This window comes from Crotalus tigris, unplaced genomic scaffold (genome assembly GCF_016545835.1).
Source record: "Crotalus tigris isolate CLP2741 ecotype Arizona unplaced genomic scaffold, ASM1654583v1 scf7180000018563.1161478300:1536566, whole genome shotgun sequence".
Classification (NCBI taxonomy): Eukaryota; Metazoa; Chordata; class Lepidosauria; order Squamata; family Viperidae; genus Crotalus; species Crotalus tigris.
Window position 1 is genome coordinate 1260853 of NW_024097077.1, and position 26174 is coordinate 1287026.

General features: G+C 43.1%; 2 protein-coding genes across 6 annotated transcripts in view; one reads left to right on the plus strand and one right to left on the minus strand.

The window, feature by feature from the left end:
• Window positions 1-17328, plus strand: part of WNT7B (Wnt family member 7B) — an 86870-nt gene extending 69542 nt beyond the window's left edge. For 2 of the 3 annotated variants that reach the window (XM_039354608.1, XM_039354607.1), the window contains exons 3-4: window positions 5674-5945; window positions 10296-12407. In XM_039354608.1, the coding sequence (XP_039210542.1) occupies window positions 5674-5945; window positions 10296-10775 (752 nt within the window). In that variant the 3' untranslated portion in view covers window positions 10776-12407. Of the gene's footprint in view, window positions 1-5673; window positions 5946-10295 lie in introns of all 3 variants that reach the window. The other variant, XR_005558041.1, reaches the window with a different exon arrangement.
• Window positions 15258-26174, minus strand: part of ATXN10 (ataxin 10) — a 97781-nt gene continuing 86864 nt past the window's right edge. Inside the window, exons 11-13 of one of the 3 annotated variants that reach the window (XR_005558038.1) lie at window positions 20401-20459; window positions 18101-18264; window positions 15258-15783 (exon numbers count right to left, since the gene is read on the minus strand). The gene's annotated coding sequence lies outside the window, so the exon portion shown is untranslated. The remainder of the gene's footprint in view (window positions 15784-18100; window positions 18265-20400; window positions 20460-26174) is intronic. The other 2 variants (XR_005558037.1, XM_039354603.1) reach the window with 2 other exon arrangements.

Consider the following 26174-nt stretch of genomic DNA (forward strand, 5'->3'; position numbering starts at 1 on the left):
TCGACTAGGGATGGTCCTAATTTTCTGAAGCATTTTTAAAAAATTGATCATTCTCTGTCTTGCCTGGATGTGATGAGACGTCCATTCAAGTGCACACATGTTCCTCCCATTTCCTTCCATTTCTCTGCCTACGCATTTAAATGCGCCTGCTTGTTTGAACTGTGGTGATTCCCTAACAATGAGGTTCATTAAATATTGTTAAACACAGAACAGGCTACTACAGGCTTAGTGAGTAACGCATACTGGAGACAGAAAAGAAGCAGTGGGATGTGATGATGGAGGAGGCAGTGGTCTCTGCTACCCCGAGAGGTGAAATGCTCTAAATAACAGTGAGCACCAGGACTCCATTGCTCAAACATCTCCAAATTCCTTCAAGTGTGGCTCATCCAGATTCTTTTCAAAAGAACAAAAACGGGGCATGTTCAGTTCAATTCAGAATTAACTGAGAATTCAAAGTTCAGACATAGAAACAAGGAGTCTGCAGGCCGTGGTCCAAAAGTCAAGATGGCATCGCAATTGTGCAATCAATGGCACTGTTTTTCCCATGTGCTCCCCCCCCCCAAAAAAAACAGGCAGAGCTTCAGTAGCATCATTATGGCTGGTGTCTTGACTTTTTGGCCATATACTATGGACAACTTTGAATGGAAAGATAATTTCCCCAAATTTTGTTCTTTGAAGATTTTGTTTCCATCATTTGGAATAATGGTCTTAAGATGATCGGATGAATGGGAGGTCTTGTTAAAGGATGTGAAATTTAAAAAAGGTATGTCATTAAAATGATCATAGTAATTAATTTGCTAGTGAAGAATGATGAATCATGGCAAAAAAGCAAAATATAGTTGCTTGATTTGCATTTATGCTTGGGAGCTTTTTCTTCCCACAAATCAATAGCAGTTCTCTAGGGACCAAGCAACGGTCCTTAGTTTGCATGAAACAAGTTGACAAGATGTTCAGGATAAAAGTCCAGAGCCCTTTGTCCACTACCTTTACCATAATAGCAATAGACTTATATACTACCCCATAGTGCAGACATGTCAAACACAAGGCCCGGGGGCCGGATGCGGCCTGCAAAGTGGTTTCATGTGGCCCGCGAAGCCATCCTGGAAACAATGAGGAAACGGCCCCCTCTGCCTTGGCCCTGGCCCAGGCCAGCCGGGAGCCAATGTACAATTTTGTGGTGGCCTTCTATGCTGAAACGCATTCAGTCTTAGCTCCATAAGCCCCCCCCCCCCCCCGCGCATGGCCTGAGAGGAACAGAGAGGCTCCTCCAGTGGACCATGCCTCGGCACTTGCCCTGATCCCACCCCTTTCTTCCAGAGACCCCCAGATCTATCCCATTCCTGCCCAGGCCCCCAAAGGCACCCTTGACACGAACGATGTAGAGCTGGCCACACCCACCCAGTAGGCCACACCCACTCCATCCATGCCCACCCAGTAGGCTGCACCCACCTTGGCCGCACCCACCTGGCCCTCTGAGGGCAACCGCAATGCTGATGCGGCCCTCAATGAAATTGAGTTTGATACCCCTGCCATAGTGTCTTACAGCACACTCTGGGTGGTTTACAATGTTAGCATATTCCCAACAATCTGGGTCCTTGTTTTTCTGAAGGATGGAAGGCTGAGTCAACCTTGAGGCCCCGTCAGGATCAAACTTCAGACTGTGGGCAGAATTAGCCTGCAATGCTGCATTCTAACCACTAGGCCACCGGGGCTCCTACATAATGCATTGTCTTTGGGGATTCTCCTTAGGTTTGCCATCTCTCCACCTTCTCTAAAGGTTGTTTCTTTCTCTTTTGTAAAGTCAATTAGGTTGAGAGAAAGTTATACGAGGTAGGATTCTGAATTTCTCCATCCATCCGATGACTTCACTCTGCAGTTATCCATATCATTGTATTACAGTTAAGCAGAAACATCCGTGGAGCAAAAACCATTTGCCAGAGTGAAACAGAACTCTGCTCTAATATTGAAAATGAGTGCAAATGTTTGGAAGAAGCAACGTGGTTCAGACTGCAAACCATCTGCTCCTTTGGGTTGCTGAGAAAAGAGAAATCTGACAATATTGCACATTAGGTTTCCTCGTCGTGTTCTCCAGTTTTGCTGGATGATCTCTGGGGAGCAGCAGGAGTTCCAAAGCAGGATGCTACTTACTGCTGGTGAATTGGAAAGATGACGTTGCAGACCTCAAGCCTTTGTTGCTGGTGGTCCCAGAGGACCTCAACTGAACCTTAGCAAAGGGGTTCCTTAGCAGGGCGGAAAGGTTGATATTCAGACCATAAGCCCATAACTTCAGCATCCATCTCAAACTATATATTTTTTGTTGATTTAATTAGAGGTTTCATATATGACTACACCCATGTTTCTAATATTTCATAGACTGGGTCCAAAATCCAGCTGCCTGACTGGAACACTCAGACAGTTCCCTCATCCCCGCATTGCAATCTTTCACCTCTCAGGCCCCCTTTAGGGAGGGTCTCCAGTTTGCAGAAGGGGACGAAGAGTTAAATCTGAACCTTCGACCTGGAAAGAGGTCTTTGTTTGGGTTTAATTTCTGAGTTAAGGATGAACACACTGAACAAGGATCCAGATGCAGTGATAGAATTCCTTCGTCAGATCAAATGCAGATCAGACTTCCCTCCTCCGTTGCAAAAGAGATCAGCTCCGTTGTTCCAAGAGAAAGGCTGAACATCCAGACTTGGATGAAATGAAGGAAGCAGTCAGAGATAAGATTCCATGGGAAATATTAATCTGGTGCTTCGATAGTGATCAAGAGCGAACTAGTTATATTAGATGACCTCCAAGGTCCCTTCCAACTTTACTATTATTATTATTATAGATCAAGACAGTGAAGTATTTTCCAGCCTTTGCTTTCACAAAAGTAATTGCAAGTTAATTTTAGAAAGCTACGTATCCATCATATGTTCCCTTTCAAGGTAATCAGGGTGATATAAAGCAAATAAACAGTGTAAGACAAGAGTCAGCAACTATGGCAACTTTACACACTCCCAGAATTCCTGAGCCAGTAAAGTTGCCATAGTTGCCCACCCCTAGTATAAGAAATAAGAAACCAGAGAAATTAAAGGCAGAAGATAGAAAAGGGGGAGGGGAGGTGTCCAAAAGTCAAGATGGCTGCCGCAACTGCATAGTTGAAGCACCGCCCCTTTTTGAATGTGAGGCGTGGCTTTGATCACACTGTCATCTTGGCTTTTTTGATCCGAGAAGAGGAAAGTTATCCAAATCTAGTTTGCACCAACTCCATTTGCTGCCTTTCCATCTTTACAAATCAATGCAAACTATTCCTGCTTTCCAAGTATCTATACACCACTTCAAACACCCTCTCTTCTGTAAAATTCTCATATCTATCTTTTTCAGGATCTGATGAATTTCATGCCCTCTCATTGGTCTCCTTCCACCTAGACCCTCATCCTTTGTTTGCATTACAACCAGAAAAAAATATAATGCATGAAAATATTAATCTGAATTCAGTGTGTGTATGTGTGTGTGTGTGTGTGTGTGTGTGTGTGTGTGTTTTTGCAGTTCAGATACTCATCCATTAATCTATTGTATTATCTTTGCCTAAAGATTTTTTTTCTACAGCCCCCCAGAAAGTCTACATTTAAGATATTTTTTTTTTTAAGTACTCAGATTTTCACTTGAGAACTGGTTGCAAAAAGCCACCTGGAATAGCAAAAAAGCACACCTCCCGCTTCAAAATGGATGAGATGCTGTACCCATTACCCATTGCATATTGTTTGACCTCAGGTGGCTGAATGAGAAGATCTAGTGAGGTTTGGAGAAGAAAGTTAGGGTTAGGGAGAAAGGAGACAAACCTTCCTGGATGGATGCCAAGAAAATTACATTTATGTTCCTTTGAAGACATTGGGAATTTAGCTTGATCAAGAGAGGATTCCATTATTATCAAATAGCAAAATTTGGTTCCTACCTTTTAAAAAGAAGAACATATTTTCTACTTTTTTTTAAAAAAAAAGGCAAATGTCTAAAAGTCCATAATAGGGAGGAAATAGAAATATACCATGGATTTCTATGGAGTTGGATCAGGAACTCTGCCACACAATAACAAATAACAGCAGAGTTCACTAAGGTCTTCTCTATCAAAAATACATTCACCCATACAAATAAAAAGACACAAGCACACTTTTAGAGAGATACATTTGAAAAAAAGTATTTCTGAAAATTGCAGGGGGTAGACATGCTTTTAAAGAGGATCTGCTTTGAGAAACTTTGTGCTATTTATTTATTCGCTATTTAGAAACATAACAGCACCTCAACAATATAAAGAAGATAGAATAAAAAGATGCCCACCTCAAATCAGGGGAAAGATCTTTAGGAACTTTGGACAGACCAGGAAAGAGAGAAAGAGCAGAAAAACTGCCCTGAGCTTCCCTGAGCATTTATCTCTCTCTAGTGAATCAGACCAGTTGGACCGAAACTGACTGGAAGGCTTAGCGCTTCTAGCCTCCTGCCTTAACAAGGGTGCCTAACTGGCTCTCTGGGGGCACATTAGCCCTCTTCAAATACCTTGGAGGAGGGAGGCATTGTTAGTCTGCTCAGATAAATCAAACAGGAACCACAACTAGGCAAATTAATTTACTTTATTGTAAGGCTACATCAGACCAAGTCTGATAGTATGGAGGTCCCACGGTGTCTCTTTCACAGCCTGGGAAGTCGGGGAGGTCCTTCCTGGGTTTCTTTCTCTGCCCTCTCTCGGGGAGGGGATGCTCCCTACGGGGTGGGGGGGGGAGAGACGCTGCAAGAGCACCACGGCTTCTGAGGGCGGGGGCAGAACATTCTAGAGAGAAGAGTACAGTAAGGGGCTGCTGAGTCCAGGGCCGGATGGGGGGGGGGGGAGGAAGAGCTTAGGATAGTCGCAGCCGAGAATCTCTCAGGATGCATCTTGCAGGTTAGAATGGCAGAGCTTCAGTCTGGCCAGATTCTGTCTATTGTGGGATTTCGCCATCTCATCCTTGGGCTTGGGCCCGAGAGGAAGCAATGCGAACTAGCACTTCCCAGCCTTCATGGCTGCCCTCGGACCTGAGGCCCAATTCTAAGTCTGTGTGAGCAGAGGCGGTTCAGAGAGCTGATGGAAATGGGACTGATCGGGTCTCCTCACCGAACAGCTTCCCCAAACCCCCAAGCCACGTTGGGCAAGGTAAGCTTTGAACGGATGGTCTTCAAAGCAATACAGGCCATCCTTCTCAGGGGCCTTTTCTGAACTGACCTCCAAATTGTGTCAACTGATCTGATCTGCCCATTGGGGAGTTTCATATGGAACTGCGTCAAAAAAGGGGTTGGACTCAAATTTCTTCCCCAATTTACAGAAGCTCCCTCGCCACCATCACCAGCCTGTAAGTTGGGCCAATTCCAGGTAAGTGGCGACCCTAACTAGTGGCGTAGAATGGCAAAGAATAATGGCTCAACTTTGGCCGCTTTAAGTTGTATGAAGTTCAACTTCCAGACGTCTCTCCGCCTCCCAGAGTTGAAGTCCACACACCTCAAAAAGGCCGAGGTGGAAGAACACCAGCAGAAGGATGAAGACTCTGGCCGCCTTGCCAAAAGGTGCTGGTTTTTTTCAAGGTTTCCAAGGACTGAGTTTCTCACGATCTTTCAGCTGATTCTCCCCCCTTTTTTCCCCTTTTCCCTGCTGTGTCCCCACAGGGAGCAGAGAAGCCGCCTTCACCTACGCCATCACTGCCGCTGGTGTTGCCCACGCAATCACGGCAGCCTGCAGCCAGGGAAACCTCAGCAGCTGTGGTTGCGACCGAGAGAAACAAGGTTACTACAACCAGGAGGAAGGGTGGAAGTGGGGAGGCTGCTCTGCTGACATCCGATATGGCATTGACTTCTCCAGGAGGTTTGTCGACGCCAGAGAAATCCGAAAGAGTGCTCGGAGACTGATGAACCTGCACAACAATGAAGCTGGCAGAAAGGTATATTATACAGGGCCGTATGCTGTGGGAGAGGGGAGACCTTTGCGGGTCCCGGGATGGCTAAATTGGGGACATGCATCTGGACTGTAAGACTGCAGCCTGTACATGGATGGTCACGGGCTGAATGATGTTCTGCGTGAACAAAACGCGATAAAGCTTTCGTAGTGAGGAAAAGGAGAAGATCTCCATGGCAAAGTTGACCTTCATAGGGAAGGATAGGTGTGCACGCACAGTGTGTGAGGATACAGACGATGCTTCCACAGTGACCACTAAGAAAACAAACTGGTGGGGGTGGTGAGGGTGGTGTTGTAGACACTTTCCGACAGCTGGGGAATGGCTTTCAAAGAAGCTGCATAGGCCTTGAAAAGGATGTGGCTGTTTTAACACTTTGAGAAGAACCCCTTTGGCTCAGGCTTATAGGAATGTCATCCATGTATGCTGCTTGCCTGAATAGCCTGATATTGCTCAGTTCAAGCCCACGTCGGTGGTTTTGCTTCAGAGCTTGACCCAGAAAGGAATGGTTGGATTCAGGAGCTTCTGGTTCAACCCAACAATTTTGAAAGTTTTCTGTCTGTTACCTTCGGTTCTGGCAGTTAAAAGTAGCTTAGGTTTTATTTCATCCAGCATCTGGTTTGAAAATGAATATCTCCACCAAGAAAAACACAAAAGTAGGGGGTGTCCGCCAAAACTAACACGTGCAAAATGCTACTACTGGTTTTATACATTTGATCGGGGTTGTATTCCTAGAGTGTCTAAAAATTATACGATGCCTGATGCCTAATTTCATAGTGAAGCCATAGGCTGGAAGCATCCTGTCTTGATTCCCTTTCTTGATAAATATGGTCTGTCCTAAATGAAAGGGGAACTGATTGTAAATGTTTCACAAGATGTGAGGGATGGAAGGAGGGATTTTATGTTTCAACACTAACTTTCACAAAGGGAGCTGCACAGTCTTTTTTTTAAAAAAGCCCTCTAGAAGGGGAAAGTTTTTGGAAGTCAAAGACTGGGCCAAGATTCAGGATTGGCTCCCAGTGAAGATCTGAAGCCCAGAAAAGTTAATTTTCATGCTTATTGATCTTCAAAGACATTTTTTAAAAAAATCTGTCCTAAATGAGTCAAATTGCAAAGATCTTCACGGTCTGTACAATATAAACATTTATTCATTGTTGGCAATCTATAACTGAAGGCATTCCCAGCTACTGTATGGGACTGCACTTTAATTCTCCATAAGAGAAGATTACCTAACACAAAGTGAATAAGAAAATATTTATAAGGTCCTTTTCTTTGAACAACACAACAGTCCTTGGCGTACTGAATTGTGTATTAAAGTTCTCAGTGTCTTCAAAAGCAACAATGCTGGATACAACTTGAAGACCTCAGAGTCCTAGAAAAGAGGAAGCTTAGCCTTTAAATCTCTTTAGATCAAGTGGGAGATGTAATCCTATCACTATGTCTGCTTTCCAAGGAAGGCACTGACTCAGTTGAGTTAAAAATCAGGAATCTGGAACCATTTTTTTCTGGCCAACAAATTATATTAAAAGGTAGAACTTCTTAAATCAAATTTCTGATTTTGGCCACTATAGACTAACCCAAATGACAATGTCATCTGAGTGAGAATCCTAGCCGATAAATAAACTGGCAGATTTAATTAAATACATATTAATTAATATGAGAAATGCAATTTATTCCTTAAGACTGTGAGGGATAGCTTCTAAACATTATTAGCTTAAGGCACAGTTCCAACTAAAATTAAAGTAGGTTTCCAGTGATATTCTTTCACTCTCCTTTGAGGCAGAGCAAATTCATGGGGCTGCAGGGCAAAACAGGGCATCCGTGCAACTGACCCTTACAAGGAATCCTTGTTTGGTGACTGTTCTAAGTACAACGGTGCTGAGAAAAGAGACTACCAGTCCGCGCACTTTCAACCGTTGCATCGTCACTGGGATTACATGATTACAGTTCGCGTGCCTGGCAGCTACCGTAGATTGATGACAGTTGCAGCGTCTGAGGTCTTGTGGTCGCCATGTACAACTTTCCCAGCCGGCTTCTGACTCGTGGTGAAGACACCCGGCTAGAAACCCGGGAGAGGGAGAATCCCAGCCAAACATTTTGGGCTGGCCCAGAGGATCTTCCTGTTTAAATGATCCTTTCCAGACTTTCTCCCAGTCCAAATGAGGAATATTAAATCCTCCCAACTCTGTGACATTTGGGGCAAATTGGTCGCAACCCTTCATCTGCTTTTCTTGTTCCTGGTTCCTTTCTCTCTTTTTGCCCTGAACAAGGCCGGGGAGACGGCACGGACTCTTGTCGTCTCTGCTCACTCTGCCCATCATCTCTCTCGCAATGCACAGACACGCAGTCACACATACCTGACGCCACTGCAGCATCAATGTAGGCTGTGTTGACCTGGGCTAATAATGGATTCAGGTGCTGGGTGGTGAACCTAAATTTCTTGAGACAAGAGAGGGGCTATCGGGTTAGCAGAAGTAGAGAATGTGTTGAGAAACCAAAAGGGGGACCCCCCCCATCCTAAAATAGCCAGGCACCCCTAGTGGATTGAAAATAAGGCCAGAAGGAGGTGGCAGTCGAACCTCTTCCCCTTTCCTCCATCTGCACAAAGACGTCCCTGGTCTAGATTCCCCTTGGAGGAAAAACCAGGGGCAGCCTCAGATAATCGGATTTGCTCCCTTGTCAGATTCAGAACGTAGTTTGACTAGAATGGTCTCCCTTCGGTGCTGGGAAGCCATTTATATCCTAGAGCTCTACCAATGTCTTCTATGGGAACAGATACGGGCAGTTAATCCATCGTCAGAAAAGATGTAATGTCGGGTGCTGAAAGCTTGAGGCTTCTTGGCCTCTTCTCCCAATCCAGAACTCTCACATTCAAATATTGTGCCAGAAAGGTGTGGAAAGAGCAGTATGGAAGGAAGGAAGGAAGGAAGGAAGGAAGGGAGGGAGGGAGGGAGGGAGGGAGGGAGGGAGGGAGGGAGGAGGGAGGGAAGGGAAGAGAACGGAAGGGAAGGGGAGAAGGCAGGCCATGCATTTCAATTTAGCCAATTAAACCTCTCCCAAAATAGGCACTTACTTAATCTACTTAAGTAAGTAGTATGAAAACAATATTATTGAATTAGTGGTTACACATTACAGGGACGGTTGTGGATTGTTTTATGTAGCCCAGACTGGTGTCTTGCTATTGTTGCCCGTAGCAACTGACTGTATCTGGGGCATTCCTCAAGAGGGGGATCCCATCGATGGGCTCTGCAAAGAGGAAGGGAAGCGCAATTGATCCCCCTGCCAGGTTTATTCTTGCCTAAATGGCTTCACAATGAATCCAGCTCTCGCTTTGCTGTGGAGATCTCCTGCTGCACATTCATCAGTGCAAGTCAAGAAATTGATCCGGTTGCTCCCCTCGGCAGCCCGGTTTGCTACTGCAAAATCCTGGGAAACAGAACCGTGTCTTTCATGGGCTCCATTGTGTTCCCAACTGTTGAAAATTGTACGGGAAGAAAAATTAACATAACAAGAAAAAGCAATAAATAATCCTACAGTGAAACATAAACTTAGATCAATGTGGGCATCGTGAATTAGCTGAAGTTGGAAGTAAAATGCTTAGATTGACATTCTGAATATAGTAAAGTGATTCTCCTTGAGGTTATGAAGGTCTTCATTGGGGTAGAGTTTCTCCCAATTATCCTCTCCTTCCCCTTTCCATTTATATTCCTTCCCTTCCCTTTCTTCCTTTCCTTGTTTTCCTTTTCCTTTCAAGAAATTAAGTTGTATGGGTGAGCTCAGGACCCATAAGAAGCGAATGAAATACTATGCTGTATTCCTTCCAGCCAAAAAGAAGGAATCTTGTTTAATTTCCATGGATTTTAATGTATTTATTTATTTATTTATTTATGAGACTTATATACCGCTTTAAGTACAAGCACTCTCTAAGCGGTGTACACGAGTAAGCAATGTATATATATATTTACATTGCCCCCAACAATCTGGGTCCTCATTTTACCTACCCCGGAAGGATGGAAGGCTGAGTCAACCCTGAGCCGGTGAGATTTGAACCGCTGACCTGCTGAACACAGTCAGCTAAAGTGGCCTGCAGTACTGCACTCTAACTGCTGCGCCACCTCAACTCTTTTCTCTTTTAATGAGAAAATGATGCAATCCTGTACTCCAAATGAAACCAGTGGGATTTAAAATAGGCTGCATCTTGACAGGTCGCGTCACTAATATCTACAGATGTTTTGTAACTTTTAATGAACCTTGAAGGTCCAGCATTTAAGATCAGCCAAGCAGAAGGAAAGCCGTGGCCTGTTGTTGTCATTTTGTTCTCCCTCTTTGCCTGCGCAGGTGCTGGAAGGACGGATGAAACTGGAGTGCAAATGCCACGGCGTTTCTGGTTCCTGCACCACCAAGACCTGTTGGACTACACTACCCAAGTTCCGAGAGATCGGATATATTTTGAAAGAGAAATACAACGCTGCCGTGCAAGTGGAAGTGGTTCGGGCCAACCGGCTTCGGCAACCGACCTTCCTGAAGATCAAGCAGATCAGAAGCTACCAGAAGCCGATGGAGACCGACTTGGTCTACATCGACAAGTCACCCAATTACTGTGAAGAGGATGCTTCCACGGGGAGCGTGGGGACCCAGGGGCGGCTCTGCAACCGCACCTCCCTCGGGGCGGACGGCTGCGGCATGATGTGCTGCGGAAGGGGCTACAACACCCACCAGTACACCAAGGTGTGGCAGTGCAACTGCAAGTTCCACTGGTGTTGCTTTGTGAAATGCAACACCTGCAGTGAACGGACAGAAGTGTTCACTTGCAAGTGACCTTAAGACGGAGCAACGTGAACATGGACACAACCGCCACTTGGTAGTGTGGAACAAAATAACTACAGCATCATTTTGCACATTTTTCTTGGTTTCTTTTCCTTTTTTTGGTGGGAAGGGGGTAGAACCAATCTCTTACTCGTTCCTTGCTAACACAGTCGGAGGAGCAATGCGTAATCTGTTGGCTAGAGTTGCTTTGATTCCCTTAGTCCAAGGGACCCTGGGATGGGACGATGGGTTAGGATGATGTTATTCCAGGTGAACAGCTTTTCCTTTTGATTCCCCCTCCCTTTGCCCACCACAGTCTGAGGTGTTGTAGAGTTTTACTCCTAGATTAAGTTATGCGTACAATACGATAGACACAGATTCCAGGAGGAGATTTTCAAATTCAGAACGAGCACCAAGATGTGCAACAGAGACCATTTTTTTCCTATTTAAAAAAAGGACGAAAGAAAGAAAGAAAGAAAGAAAGAAAGAAAGAAAGAAAGAAAGAAAGAAAGAGGGATTGAGATGCTAAGTCTAAAGCTAAGATTCCCTCATTGTTGCCCCAACACTTATTTCTGAGAAAGAGAGGGAATGAAGTAGAGACAAAGGGCAGCAGCTCAGACAAATGAAACACGGGGTTGGGAGGAACTTCGATGATGGATTCATAGATAAAATAAAAGAGGAAATTCTGACAGCTCCCGGTAACACTGGAAACTTTTGAATGGACATTTCAGCAGGAAAAAAAGGTTCTCTTATTTATGTTTTTAATATTATCAAAACTTTCTAAGCACTAACGGGTAGCCATGTCTTTACTCTGAACTAAATGTAAAATCACTGGAGCTCTGACTTCTTCCATTTTCATTCTGGGCACCTGGTTCTCCCGGACTTTTTCCCAGGGCTACTGACCGCCTGGCCCTGCTGGCCGCTGACCAGGGGACCATTGTCCCCGGGCCGAAGGGCCCTTCGGGAGGAAGGAGGAGCCACTCCGGGGGAGGGGTGGAATGATGACTAAAAAAAGGCAGCCGGCTTGTTCTGCAGCACAAAGCTGGGGCAAGAGAGCAGCCGCACCCCGGAACGGGACAACTCGCTGCAGCCGACTCGCCGAGCTTGCCGTGGGACAATTTAACCATTCAGTTTAATTATTTAAAATAAGTGAGAAACTGTTCTAATTTCTCTCATTTTCATTTCATTTTGTCCCTCCTTTTGCATACTCTCTTCAATGGTTCTATTCCACCATTTCTTTGATATTTGTGTAGCTCTTGTCCCACAGTGAGATGGTCATGGCTGGTTGTCCCACCGTGAGTTGGCTGCAGCAAGTTGGCCGTTGCGCGTTGGCTGTGGCGAGTTGTCACAGGCCCCCTTGCTGATGCTAGACAAAGACAAGCAGGGATATCCGCAAAGGGGGGAGGGGTGCAAAACAAGTCAAGATGACAATCAATATGGCAGCCGTGGTGATGCGTCCTCTTGACACTCCTGGGGATACGTTAAGCTTATACACATTTATTGCTTTATTGGGATGTGTATTTGGATAGGATGTGTTTTTGGATTCTTCCTTTCCTGAAGGTCCTCTCTCTGTTTGTGTCATGTTTCTAGGTCTGTGTGATCCATCTCAGTTGAATGGGACTTTGTATAAAACTGTTACATGCACTCAAATTTCTCTTCCAATCTTCTGCAAAGCACTGAGGATCTTCGTAGATTATGTAGATGTATATGGAGGAAGACCGTTGTATAAGTCGCTTAAAACTGGAAACAAATCTAGGCTTTATCCGGCAATTGGTGACACTTCAATTGGTGAGAGGAGAGAGCTTCCCTTTGTGAGTCATGAATCGCCAAATTTGGTGACTTCTAGAGATGAGGAATGACCCCATTACACGCTATATTATGAAAATGATATAAGGGGTCAAAAACAGCAAAATGGCAATGCAACTGCACGATTGATGTCCTGTCCCTTTTTGATATGGGATACATTTCATGTAAAAAAGGGTCCGAGCTTCACTTGTGTCACGGCGGCCACAGGTTTGATATTTTTGATCAATTCAGGTGCCCTAACAAAGATATAGATATATTTCCAACCCTTCATTTTGAAAATAGGGTCTGGTGCAAGATATACCACTGACTATTTGCTTAAACTCTTCTCACTAAATGCAAATTCAGTCTGGATTGTTTGATAGAGAGCTACGCCATTAACTCAGCTGGTCGTTCTCTGGGGCCTTTCTGACATCACATGTCTTGTGATTATATCTATTCCTTTTTTTCCAGTCTGCCAGCAATCACAATGGTATTAAGGATGCAGAGCAGCACAATGCCATTACAATATCCTCGAATTGTGGTGTCACACCTACTGCTATGCTGAGGATGCGTGAAAACAAAACCCCCTCCTCATCCATTCTCCTAGGCCAATCTTTCTTCACTTCAGCAACTTGAGGATGGGTGTACTTCAACTCCCAGAATTTCCCAGCCAGCTATGCTGGGGGTGGAAGTACACCCCTCTTCAAGTTGCCGAAGTGGAGAAACACTGTCCCACACAGTTCGCTACAAATTTCTTGCAGAGAAATCCCTGTTATTTTTCTCCCCTGGCGTAGGAACCCCAATTTGACATTCAGTCGCAAGTCACCCGTTGTGTGTCAGCATGGCTGAGCGGCCGGCAACTCAGAGGAAAAAGCCCTTTTTGCAGCGTTAGCGTTATTCGGCAGTGGCCTTTTCTTATTGTTTCATAATTTCCAGGTTTAGACAGGCTTTTTATTGGCTCTTTGGAAGAGATTAACATGCTAACCCCATGCCAGAAAAATAATGTAAACAGCAGTTGTTGAAGCACTTGCTGCAGCTGCCGATGACTCAGTCGCACCGTAGAACAAGCTAATACAAGGCTGGTGTATTAGTCTGAGTTATTTTTAGTGACACAATTAATCTAACTAACGTTGACAGCATAAAACCATCCTTTTGCTTCCCAATAGACCTCTTTGAATATTGCTTTTTTAAAAGGCATATTCTAAAACAATACAGCATGCGATACAAAGAGGGTGTGCTTGTAAACACGTATGTTCTCCTAAGCAAGGGATGGAACTGGTCTACTACAAACTTGAAAGTGTGACGTTAAATCACACTGTTTAAGTCTTGAGCAAGTAGCTGCTACTGAAGCTCCCTGCCTAGCATGGGTGTCCCCAAAGGGAGAGGGTAAAAAAATCAAGATGGGGACCACCACGGCTTCTCGTATACGTGAGAAAAAAACCAGGACTTCAATCATCCAGTTGCAGCCTCCCTCTTGACTTACTTGACACACGCAGCCCTGGAATAAGTTCAGGAAGCTGTGTTGGAATCACTCAATGCAATACTTGTGGCCTCAAAGAGGATACGTGGCCTTGGTCTTCCTCTTCCAGGGTTGGGAGGTGCAGATCAGAGCTTTCAGACAATTCACTTAGTTCTTTGTGAATGTAGTTAGATAAGCCAATTGTATCTATCTGATCTGGATAATTTTGATCCTTTCCGTCCCCAGACTGATGGAATGTGTGGATCTGGTAGGATGTTATACACAATACAAATGAAGCAAATGTGTTTACAGAACAAGGGGACCTGACCTGGCGTCAAATCTTTCTCAAGTCTGCAACTCTCTGAACCTTCCAAAAGTTTTTTTACCAAGTTTAATATTATTCCAATTTGAGGATGAAATTGTTGAATCAGAAAATAATCATACCAATTGTAATTCATTTTAATTACATACAAATGTAATGGAAATTAAGCCAATTTTTGCTGGAGTGCAACAACCGATATTTCATTCAACACTATTGCTTTCATAATACCAGTTACCAAATTTCACAAGGGAATTCTAGACTTGGAGGGAGCCCTTGAGACCATCCAGCTGAGTATTTTTCAAACTTGGCAACTTTAAGATGCATGGATTTCAGCTCCCAGAATTCCCCAGCCAGCATGCTGAGCTTCAGTCCATGGCCTCAAAGAGCAAACAGAGACTACACTATAAGGTGGGTGAGGGAACATTTAGTGCATGACTGTCAGTGGCCATGATTTAGTGAGCTGTCTATGGGAACCAGATTCACCCCAAATGCTAAGCCATGGTTTTTAAAAACATAATGGCTTCAAGCATAGAACATTTTTGTCCAAATCACAATTCAGCCAGATTCTGAAATGATTTAATGTAGGAAGCTGTATCAAGATCATTAGTGACGGTACAATATCCTCGAGAATCCTTATCAAGTCCAGAGGAGTAAATGATAACACAAGTGTGTGATGCCATCACCACACAGATGCTGCGCATTGGTTGAGAAGTCGACCCAGAAGAGCAGCATTTGTGTGGTGACGGCACAGAAAGGAAGATATTGTACATTTGCCTGCAATACCTCCAGGCCTGTTGAAAAATATATCTTGGATCAAATCATCATTTATTGTACTTGATTCCATGTCACTTATTTATCTCACTGCTTTGTGGCAGAACAGGCCATATTTTAGCATTCTTGGCTCATAATTAAACAGTTTTTTTTTTAAAAAAAAAACATGCTTTAAATATAAAATGTGAAGCCGTGTGGTGCCCCCAAATGCAATTATGAGCATTAGAACAAGTTCATGATTTTGGCACCCATCAAATATTAAACTTCACAATCTCTCTGTTCTAAAATGTTTAATTTCATTTCATTAGCATTTAGCAAAACTGTCCCGACATCAGATACACAGACTGAAATCACAACAAAAGCTGATCTCAATGCATTTGGAAAATATTTCAATGTTAAGTGATAATTCTGTGAAGCAGAACACCCAATTACAAAATTCACTGAGTTTTCAGATGAGGAGCAAAGTTACTTTAATTGGTAGAAATATATTTCCCTTTCTTTTTTAGGAAACGTGATTGCTCAATTTTGATGAAGATTGTCATAACAATTTTAATTTTCAACAATTTCAAAAAGTTTTTGCATAAAAATGTCAGCTTCATTTGTAGAGATCCCGTATCTCTGATGATCTTCCTCATGAAATTCTGGAAATGCACTTAGGAATCTGCGCCAACAGCCAGGGGTGCCTGCAGGAAAGAGCAGCCCAACATCAAAAAAGGCTGATAAAAGGGGAGGAGCTTCAACCATGCATTTCTTGACTCTTTTGCCCTGGTTCTACTGATGCCACTACCTACAGCTCATTCGCAGGTTCAGCCCCAGATCCTCTTAAGACAGGGGTCCCAATCCCTGGTCCTTGGACCAGCATCCGGCCGCGTCATGCCAGCAACCGGTTCACCCAAACAAGCAAAGCCCATCTGTGGGATGCAGGCAGCATGCAAAACCAGGCTCCCTCCAGTCCACGAAAAAATCTCTCTCCACAGAACCGGTCCCTGGTGCCCAAAGGTTTGGGGGGGGGGCAGCTGCTCTTAAGGCATCTATGAACAGATTGATAGCATATAAAGTATCTTATAAAATATACTTCCATTCCGGTCAAAGACTGTAACCAAAATCGGATGGCTATGCAGATATTTCTAATCAACCATCATAAGCATCTTTCCCCATCATCACCTGTGGGTTTTTCTTTCCTTGCTCCTCTTCCCCAGCAAAAAATAAAAATAAAAAAATCAATGTCTGAAAAGTGTTAATTGCCTCTACAGTTGAGCTGAGCCCTCAAGAAGGCTTCACCCTTCCCTTAGAGCAGGAGAACTGACGTAGAACAATTTCTTAAGCTCGCATTAGTTGCAGTATCATACTTCCAAACACAGTCCCGTGGCACAGGATATTGTAAATATGCCAGTAATATTTGTGGAGGGTGGGTATTCACTTAAGTTATATTATTCTATATCGTTTAAATGTCTATGAAAATTATTTTAAATTATTGTGAGCAACACTGAACAAAGGTGTGTGTATGTATGTGTGAGTATTTACACTGCATTCACAGAAGTTGAATATCTCCAACTCCTTTCTGCTCAGATTGATTCTCCTTGCGGCAGAGCTTCACTTGCACTCTGATGCATGCAAAGCGTTTTTTGTGTGCGAATTGTAAATGTAAGAGAGAGAATAAAAAGGACATATTGCTATCCCACCGAATGAACACCAGGGCCTCTTGCAGGCAGGACAAACATACATGTTACAAAACACATCCCCAAATTCATAGCATGTTGCATTAAACATGAAACAGCCCTTCCGTTATCCATGCATGATGGTTGTCCCCAGGACCTGGTCAAGTTTCCTCCTCCCCTAACTTTATTTTAAGAGTTTGCCCAAATGAATCTTGGTTTTACAGACTGACATGAACTTTCAGAAGGCTGTGGGATCTGCTCATCCTCCTGACGGGAGATTTTAGCGAGGGCTTCTCCAGGATCCAAAGCGACGGAAGCACAACATGAAAAGGAATGGAGTGTGGATGGCGAGACCGTGGGAGACCCTGCCAGCGGTGCATCCAAAAGACGAGAAAAGCCTTCTCGGGAGAAGCCCAACCAAGCTTGGTATCGAAGGAGTGGTGACCAAAAAGGGGTTGGGAGTGGGGAGAAAGCCCAGGAAATGCCAAGTGTTTCCAAGGTCAGGCTGTGATTCAAAAGAATTAACGATGACAGAGCTCAAAGCGCTGAACATTAAAGAATTTTCAAAAACAAATACATCTCAGCTGTGCTTGTTTCTTGGGTGAATAGGAGAAAGTATTTTAAAAGGTATTTTTTATATTGCATCAAGAGGAAGCACTGAGGGGCAATCTCAGGTTGGGTTCCAAATTTGGGGATGTCAACTGTTGGATCTGGTTGATCATCCAACCATCCCCAGCAGGGATCAAGTAGAAGCCAGGAGATCATATCTGGATGCAAATGTTTGGGACATTTGACAAAAGCAGCCTTTCTTTGGGCTTCCCATGCCTTTGTAAGTTTCAAAATACATGCACAAAATATGCATAGCATTAACAGAGACATAGACACTGTAGATGGATGTAGGTGCAAAAATAGAGGTGTGTGTGTGTGTGTGTGAGAGAGAGAGAGAGAGTGTGTGTGTGTGTTTACTTAGAGCACAGCAAGGCCTTTAACAAAGGAGACCACAGCCTATTTCTTGGTAAGATGGAACAATATGGACTATGCACGTAGTCCTCAATGGAGCTCTATTTACATGGAAGGAAGCATGCAGTGGGATACCTCAGCTGTCTTGGGACCAGCGATGAGGAGATAGAAGGGGATTTTGCAGACAATACCAGACTGGGGGGATTTGGAAGACAGAGTCAAGATTCAAAAGAGAGACTTGAGCAGTTCAGGGGTGAGAAAATTAAGGTCTGGTGTCTAGGCAAGAGAAATCAAATGCACAGCTACATAATGGGCAACACCTGCTCAACAGCAGTAACTGTGACAGGGATCTCCAGTCGGTGTCTTTGTGGACTGCACTTACATATGAGCCAGCGGTGTGCTGCAGTTGCCAAAAAAGCCAATGCAGTCCCAGGCTGCCTCAACAGAGGGTAGCATCAATTTCATGAGAAGTGATAGTAGCTCTCTGTACACTTGGAATGCTCCATCTGTTTCTGGTTGCCCCCATACAAAAAAGATGCTGAGCCCCTAGAAAGAGTGCAGAGAAGAGCAATAAAGATATCAGGGTCTGGAGGATAAACCACATGGTGAATGGTTAAGGGAGCTAAGTATGTCTAGCCTATTGAACATAAGGTTTAGGGGGGGGGGTGACATGATAGCTGTCTTCCAGCACTTGAAGGGCTGTCACAGAGAATTGGGGACAGGTCTATTCTCCAAAGTACCTGAGGAAAGGACAAGAAGTAACGGTGGATGATCATAAGACAGTTCCAAACCAGCAATAGCAAAAGCAGTAAGCACTTAGACTTATATACCACTTCACAGTGCTTTAGAGCCCTCTCTAAGCGGTTTACAGAGTCAGCCTATTTTCCCCAACAATCTGGGTCCTCATTTTAGTGACCTCAAAAGGATGGAAGACTGAGTCAACCTTGAGCTGGTGAGAATCGAACTGCTGGCAGTCGGCAGAATTAGCCTGCAATGATACTGTATTCTAACCACTGCACCACTAGAACTAAGGGGGATTTTCTTAACAGAACAATTAACCTGTGGAACGGCTTGCCTCCAGAAGTTGTGGCTTTCAAGAAGAAACTGGAGATTTGTCTGAAATGGTATAGGGTCTCCTACACCGTATACCTGCTATTCTATGTTCTGGCTCTTGGGGAGGTGGGGGTGGGAAAGCACTAATGAGAATGGGCTTTATATTAAGAGGATATCATTAGATCACATAGATCATTAAAGTGGTAATGGTAATTACTTCTCTGCCTTTCTAGGATCTTCACAGCAGCCCCTGCATGTTGGCAGTGCATGTACAAAGAGCACGGCCCTGGATTAAGTGCTGCCACCGCCATCTTGCCTTCTTGGGCCTTCCAGGCAGATGCCACTGGAGCTTCCACATATCCAACAATAATTTTAAGCACTTTTTCAGATATTTGTTCAGAGATGGCAGGAACATTATAGAAGGTTTTTCTCCTTTCCAGAAACCGACTCAGCCTTTTTAGGATCACTGACCATCTAACAAGGATTGTCAGGAAGTTCTAGTGTATAAACTTAGTAGAACTGCACACCTTTGTCAACAATGGGGCAGAGAGTTTATCTTCAGATTTATGGGATGCTGTCTTCAATATTGCTCCACAGATTTTTTTTTTTAAATTGCTGCTATTCTATAGTTCATAAACAGATTTTAGTCGATAGCATCCTTATTCAAGTCTTCTTGATTCAGATTGGTTCTGAATGTATCCTCTGATGAAATGGGTTTCCATCTTGGGTTTTTCATGGGACTTTTAAAAAATATAGTCAGATTATTCCACCTTCAGAGATATACATGTAAATAACCAACCGGCGTTTCTCAGCCTTAGCAACTTTAAGATGTGAGATCTTCAGCTTCCAGAATTTCTCGGCCAGCAAATTCCTCAATAAAACAGTTTCACAGAGATCCAATTAAAATGATTCCTTCGAACGTTTTAGCCTTCAATTAGATGTCCATTCCTGCCTGGGCTGCCTGGGTCGACAGTGCCAAGATGGTGGCCACGGGTGCCATCTTGACGTTTTTAAACTCCCCACCCTGGATGTCATTGTTGATTCTTTGACAGTTTGTAAATGTTTTCTCTCCATTAGGAGGCATGTTGGTGGTGGCTTCAGGGCCCAAGTGGCTGGTCAAAAGTGCCCTGTATTAGGCCCCTTTTGCATTGCTGCTCCTTCCTTGTCCTATCCTCCAGTGAACTCAGCTTCCCATGAACACAGAAGACAGAACCTCAGCAAGCAGATCGCCTGCTGGGAAAGCAGCAGTGGAGGGTGTGGTAACGATTAAGACACACCACTCCAGTGCTTCCAAGAACAAACCTATTAGAGATTTGTGTTCCACAGTTGGTGGATGTTAGCGGAGTTCGTGAATTTGATTTGATAGGACATTTACTTGAACGCCGAACAAACCACATGGAACTTCAAATGCAGATTCTTTTCTCCCACCCCCAAATCTAAACCTGTATTTAACTCTTGTCAAATCTAGGCCACTGTGCCGAAACCACAGAAGGAGTTCGCTACGGAATGGTTGCTCGCCATAAGCAGTTCTAAGCCTTTGAGCATTTTTTCCAATAAATCTAAAACAGAATGCGTATCATAAAACCTGCCATTACTTTTCTCGTCCTCAAAAACAAGATATATTTTTACTTTTTAAACTTGGGTTCTTCTTTGGTTTCAAAGAGGTTCTTACTGGAAGTGTCCAATAGCTGCAAAGAACAAGAGAAAAAATTCAGATCACTGTGCAATCTATTTTCTATGGTTGTTTTTTTGGGAAGGACACAACTGAGAGTGTAGAAGGTTGGAGCATTACTCTAAATTGAGAGTCAGTAAAGAAATTGGGGTCAACCTATTTTCCAGAAGGTGCCAGAAGGCAAGACAAGAAACAATGGGCATGGCACAAAACAAGCTCTCCAATGTCTTTTTGGGGATGGAGAGACAGGAATTCTTTCGCAAGTCCTTCAAATATTACCCCAAATTTTGAATTGACTTGGACACTTGCAGGTAGTCGGGAATGTCAAAAGTCAAGATGGCAGCCGCAATAAATCAATCTAAGTTCTGCGTGCTTTTTAAGGTCAGCGGCAGGTAGCTTTCTCAGCAAGAAGACTGAAGTGACTTGCTCCAGTCTGCTTCCAAGATGGTTTCTGACTTCTGACATAACGTTCAACCTTGGGATACGTCAAAGTGATGATCGTGCCCGCCCCAGTTTAGCTGCAGAATCTAAACAAGGCTGACTAGCTGCTATCATTAGTTGAGACAGTTGAGACATGGAAATACGACAATTTTTGCTGTTCCTTTTTGAATATTATTAAAAATCCACTTAGTTTCCTTCCTAGTTGTCCTTTTCTCTTTGGCACAGCTGCTCTGTGCTGGGTGAATGTTTGGCTTGGATTACCACAAATAATTGGCAGGACTTTGAAACTACAGGCGGGGCCGGTTTGTGCACTGCAAATTCTTTTTTTAACATTTTTTTATTAGCTTATAATATAAAATACAAAAATACAAAAGCAAACAATAGGAAAGATGGGGAGGAAAGAGAAGGGAAAAGCGTAGAAAAGGGGAAAAAAAGAAAGAAGAGGCATTCATTTCCAACTCCCTTTGGTGCAGTAGCATAGGACAGGTTTAAAATTTACACTAAATTATAGTTTAAAAGAAAATTTCTATAAGATGATGTATCACTGGTATTTAACATCAGACGAGCTATCTAGAATGTACAAAGGTATTTCAAATTAATGTTGGAAATGCAAATATAAAGAAGGGATTTTTTATCATTTGTGGTGGACATGTGACAAAATAAAGTAATATTGGAAGATTCACATCCTAATACAGAAGATTCTTAAAGTGAATATAAAGGTAAAACCAGAAACATTTCTTTTGGGTTTAATGGAAAAAGACTTGGGGTAAAAAATGAAACTTTGATGTTATATATGTTGTTGGCAGCAAGACTACTTTACGTACAAAAATGGAAGAACATTTCGATCCCCACAGTGGACGGACAGTTGAAAAAGTTGATGTTGAGTTAGCAGAGATGGCTAGACTAACTGCTTTGATTAAAGAAAAAAAATATAATTATTTTTGTTTCCACTTGGAAACCGCTTCTGGACTTTGTGCTCGAGGTGGGAAAAAAATGAAACCTTGATTTTGGGTTTTACTGATTAGATAGGTCTGTTGTTATAGAAATGGCTAGTTTATACTGCTATGTAAAAGTGAAAATGTGAGGTTTGATGTTAATTATCCTATTCTACTGCACCAAAAGGAATCAGGTTTTTGCATTGCAAATTTTGAGTAGGAGTGCAAAATATATTAATCCTAAATTACATGAAACATATCCTGATTCTGTCTGTAGCTCTCAGTTATAGGAATACAGTATTAAAGTCGGGCTCACTCTACATTGCTCAAGCATGCATAAAGGCCTGAGGCTCGTTAGAGAAAACACACCGCAGTGGAAATTACTGGATAAAATCCTTCTTCTTGAAAATAAATTTTAAAAAAAGATGAAGAAAAAAATGGCAGCAATGCAGAAAGACAGGTTTGCTCTGTACGTTTGTTCCAACCAATCTGGCCAAAAGCCACCCCTGCAATTCAATCTGTTTCCACATTGTGCAGAGCCCAAAAAAGTTGGTTCACAAACTATCGCGTAATAAACATGTAGATTCATGTACATATCTATGCATGTGTGAATGTGGTTGATCAGGGGATTGGATGTATGCATGTTAAGCATTCTGGAGCCTATCGACAGCATAATACTGTGTGATACAAGTGGACCTCGACTTACGACCACAATCAAGCCCAAAATTTAGGTTGCTAAGTGAGACATTTGTTAAGCCAGTTTATCACCTTGCCACAGTTGTAAAGAGAATAATTGCAGTTGTTAATAACACAATTGTTAAGTGACTCTGGCTTCCCCACTGACTTTGCTCGTAGGATACAAAAGTTGATCACATGACCCCGGGATGCTGCGACCGTCATAAATATGAGTCTGTTGCCAAATTGTCTGAATTTTGATCGCGTGACCATGGTGGATGCTGCAATGGTCGTAAGTGTGAAAATGGTCATAAATCACTTTTTTCAGTGCCGTTGTAACTTTAAATGGTCCCTAAATGAACTGTTGTAATTAGAGGACTATCTGTGTATCTTTATTCAAGAGGTCCCATGGGGCATGGTGTCAAAATCTGCAAAACGGTAAGTGTGCCCTTGTAACCGAAGCCCCTTTACGTCAGGGGTCTTCAAACTTGGCCCTTTTATGACTCGCGGTCTTCAACTCTATTTGCCGTTGCATGCTTTCTAACTGGTAGGTGGGCAGGAGCTGGGGCAAATAACAGGAGCTCATCCCATCCTGCGGTGCTCAGCTCTTGAACCCAGGCTGTCAGACAAGCTCAGGCTCTTTAACCGCTGAGCCATCGGGCTCCCTTACTCCCAGCAAGACTCCTGTAGTATGTCTATAGGAGACTCTCTTGAAAGATCATTCTTCAGTTGTAATTAGTGCAGTGTAGAATGAAGCAGTCCACATACTCTCCAGTTTCCAACGGTGGGCATATATAACACTGGTGTTGCACACTGGTTGCCAATCAGTTTCCAGTTACAATTTGAGGTCCTGGTTTTGATCCCCAAAGCCCCGGTTTTCCGTGGAATCACCTACTCCCTCCAGCAGAGGCCCACTTGCTGGAATAACTTGGAGAGAAGAAGCAAAATCCCGCTGCAAACCCCTCGTTTTCAAGAGGAGGGGCTGAAATGGAAAGGGGCCACTTTTCTGTGGCAGTGCCAGTGCTGTGGCATGGCCTCCGGTGGAGATCTCTGCTGATTTTGGGGGAATTTGTTGGAAACAATGTTGCTTGGGAGGGGTTGAAGCACGTCTATATGACTCCATCTTTTATTTTTAGAATTCTGATTGATCGTTGTTTTTCTTGCTGTTATTTCTTATATCCCTGTATGGTGTTACACGTGACTGAGGATGTTTAAAATTGTTTCTATTTATATTCTATGTGAGCCACCAAGAGTCATTTGGATTGCAGCAGGGAAGAAGTGTATTTAATGAATAGATTTAATAATTGTATGTTTTCAGCTGATGCTTCGTGGAGCGCTTCCCCCTCTGCCTGGGCTGGGTGGAGTTGGTGGGAACTCCCCCCCCCCCCCCGCAGCAGCAGCCCCGAGAGGCTCAGTCAGGGGACGTTGCTCTGCAGATTTCTTTCAGGTGTCCCCGGTCAATTAAAAGCAAAGAGAAGCAGAGAGATCATCCATACCTTTAAACGTAAATCTATGAAAGGGGAAAGAAAGTATGCAGTTTGGGCGTTTCAGATTGAATATTTGAAAAGGAAGGAATGAGGAAATGTCTTTGTGGTCACCCATTTTCACTGCATTTGCTATCCAATACATAATTATTACCAAGGAACATTTCAGCTATTTGGACAAAAAGAGAGAGGGGGGGGGGTTTCTTACTGCTGGTGTGTTTTTGGCCCAAGAGTAATCAGTTTCAAGCAGACGGCCCAGGTGAAATTGACTTAAAGGCTAACTGCTTCAAATGGTTTAGCAGAGCAGGAGGGCGCAGCTGCTTCCTGCAGAAGTTGAAGAGAAGTAAGTGGTGTTCTACAAAACAAGAATGAGATTGATGCGTGGGTCCCCTGGCTGAGAGGCGCGCAGTCCCCTGAGACGGGGGGGGCACAAGAGATCCCCTTGCAAGAGGCATCAAAGCGCTGAGTAACTCTTCTTTCCATGCATGTTTGGAAGCCGAGGATGCCGCTGGCCAGAGCAGCTCCCTTGCCTTGGACTCTGACCTCACGTGAAGAAGGCGCCTCTCCTTCTCCTCCTATTCCCAGCAAATTTTTCAGCCAAAGCATCTTCCCTCAGTTTAGAATACTACAGAACGGTTCTGGTTCTGTTTCCAATGACAAATCCCACGGTTTGTTTTTAATCTAATAATAAAAAAACTGGGTAGGTTTTTAGGTATTTTTTTTTTATACATGTTCTAGGAAGTACCGAAAACAATACTACTGCAAGACTCATTTCAAAAGATTGTTGCATGATTTTTTTCCCCCCTGACTTTTATCCAAACTGCTGAACTAAAAACGTTCGCTAAGGAGGAATTGCCACCCAGGATGAAAATAAGTGCTTCTTTTTCTAAACCCTTAGCAAAGCAACTTAGAAAGGTTGCTATTAATGTGCTGTAATTTTAAAGATTACATGCCATTGATGAATTATTGTGGCCTTGAAGATTCAGAGGAACAGGTTTCAAAGGGATTCCAGGCCATAAGAAGTTCCACAGAAGTTTATCAAGTTCAACATTTTTGACTAAAACAATTGTAGGCTTCTGTTAGCTTAATTTTTAATTATCTTGCTCTGAGCACATTACAAGAACCAATATAGCAGATATTATAGTAGCTTTCATCTTTTTGAGAAATTCAGAAAGGGTTGGTGCTTCTGTTATGTTGTTCTAATACAGCTAATACAGAAGCACAATAAAGTCTTGGCACCCAAATATAAACCTATATTATCTCCTCATTCCTTCTCTTTCAAATATTCATTGTAAGCAAATATGTGTGAAATATGTGTTTGCGTAATTGTTCTATTCATTTTCACTATAAAAATTCATTTATTCCCATTAGTCTCTTGTCTAGCTGTATGCAGCCCATGCAGATTTTAACAGTGCCCCAGACTTCTCTGGAAAAAAAAATAACTACGTACAACTTTTTGTTTCATTTCAAATTTTCCAGACCGTCTGCTATTATTTCAAAGAATGTAGTTTATGCAATTGCAGAAAGACTTGGAAAACCCCGTAATATTACTTCATTCCACTTTTTCATTATGAAAAACAAATATGTGCTTATTCAAAACAATGCATAATACATTAGAAACATTTTAGAGTTAAAAATAATGCAAATTACATGGACAATGTGTATTTATTTGACACAATCATAAATTGTATGGTGTTTTTTTTTAAAGTGGATTTTTTTACAGAAAAAACAAAACTAGGATGCCAGAAATCAATAGCTAAAGGTCCAAGCCAAATTTAACCAGAAAAAGTCTTCTGTTGGAAGGCAAAACATACATGGATGGATTAAAAAGCAAATTCTAAGGAATCACTAAAGATGTGGATTTTAAATGAAAAGGAGTGGTTGACTGGGAGTTGTTTTTGCCCAAGGACTGTGAACCAACCAAAAATGGGTTAGTTCTAAGAACTTGTACAGAAACGTTAGCATTTCTTTCCTTTCCTTTTTTATTTCTTATTGTGAGGGGAAAATCTGGGGTGATTATATCTCAAGAGGTCTCATTAAACCCCATCAGTATATTTTGCCCACTCCTAATCCCTTCCTCATTTTAAAGCTGAAAATTCCCAGGAGCTGACTGAAAACCTCTCTAGGAATAATTGAGGAGACAGTGGGAGCAGGTCTGATGTAACCACATGCAGATCCTAGCAGATCAAAATGCTT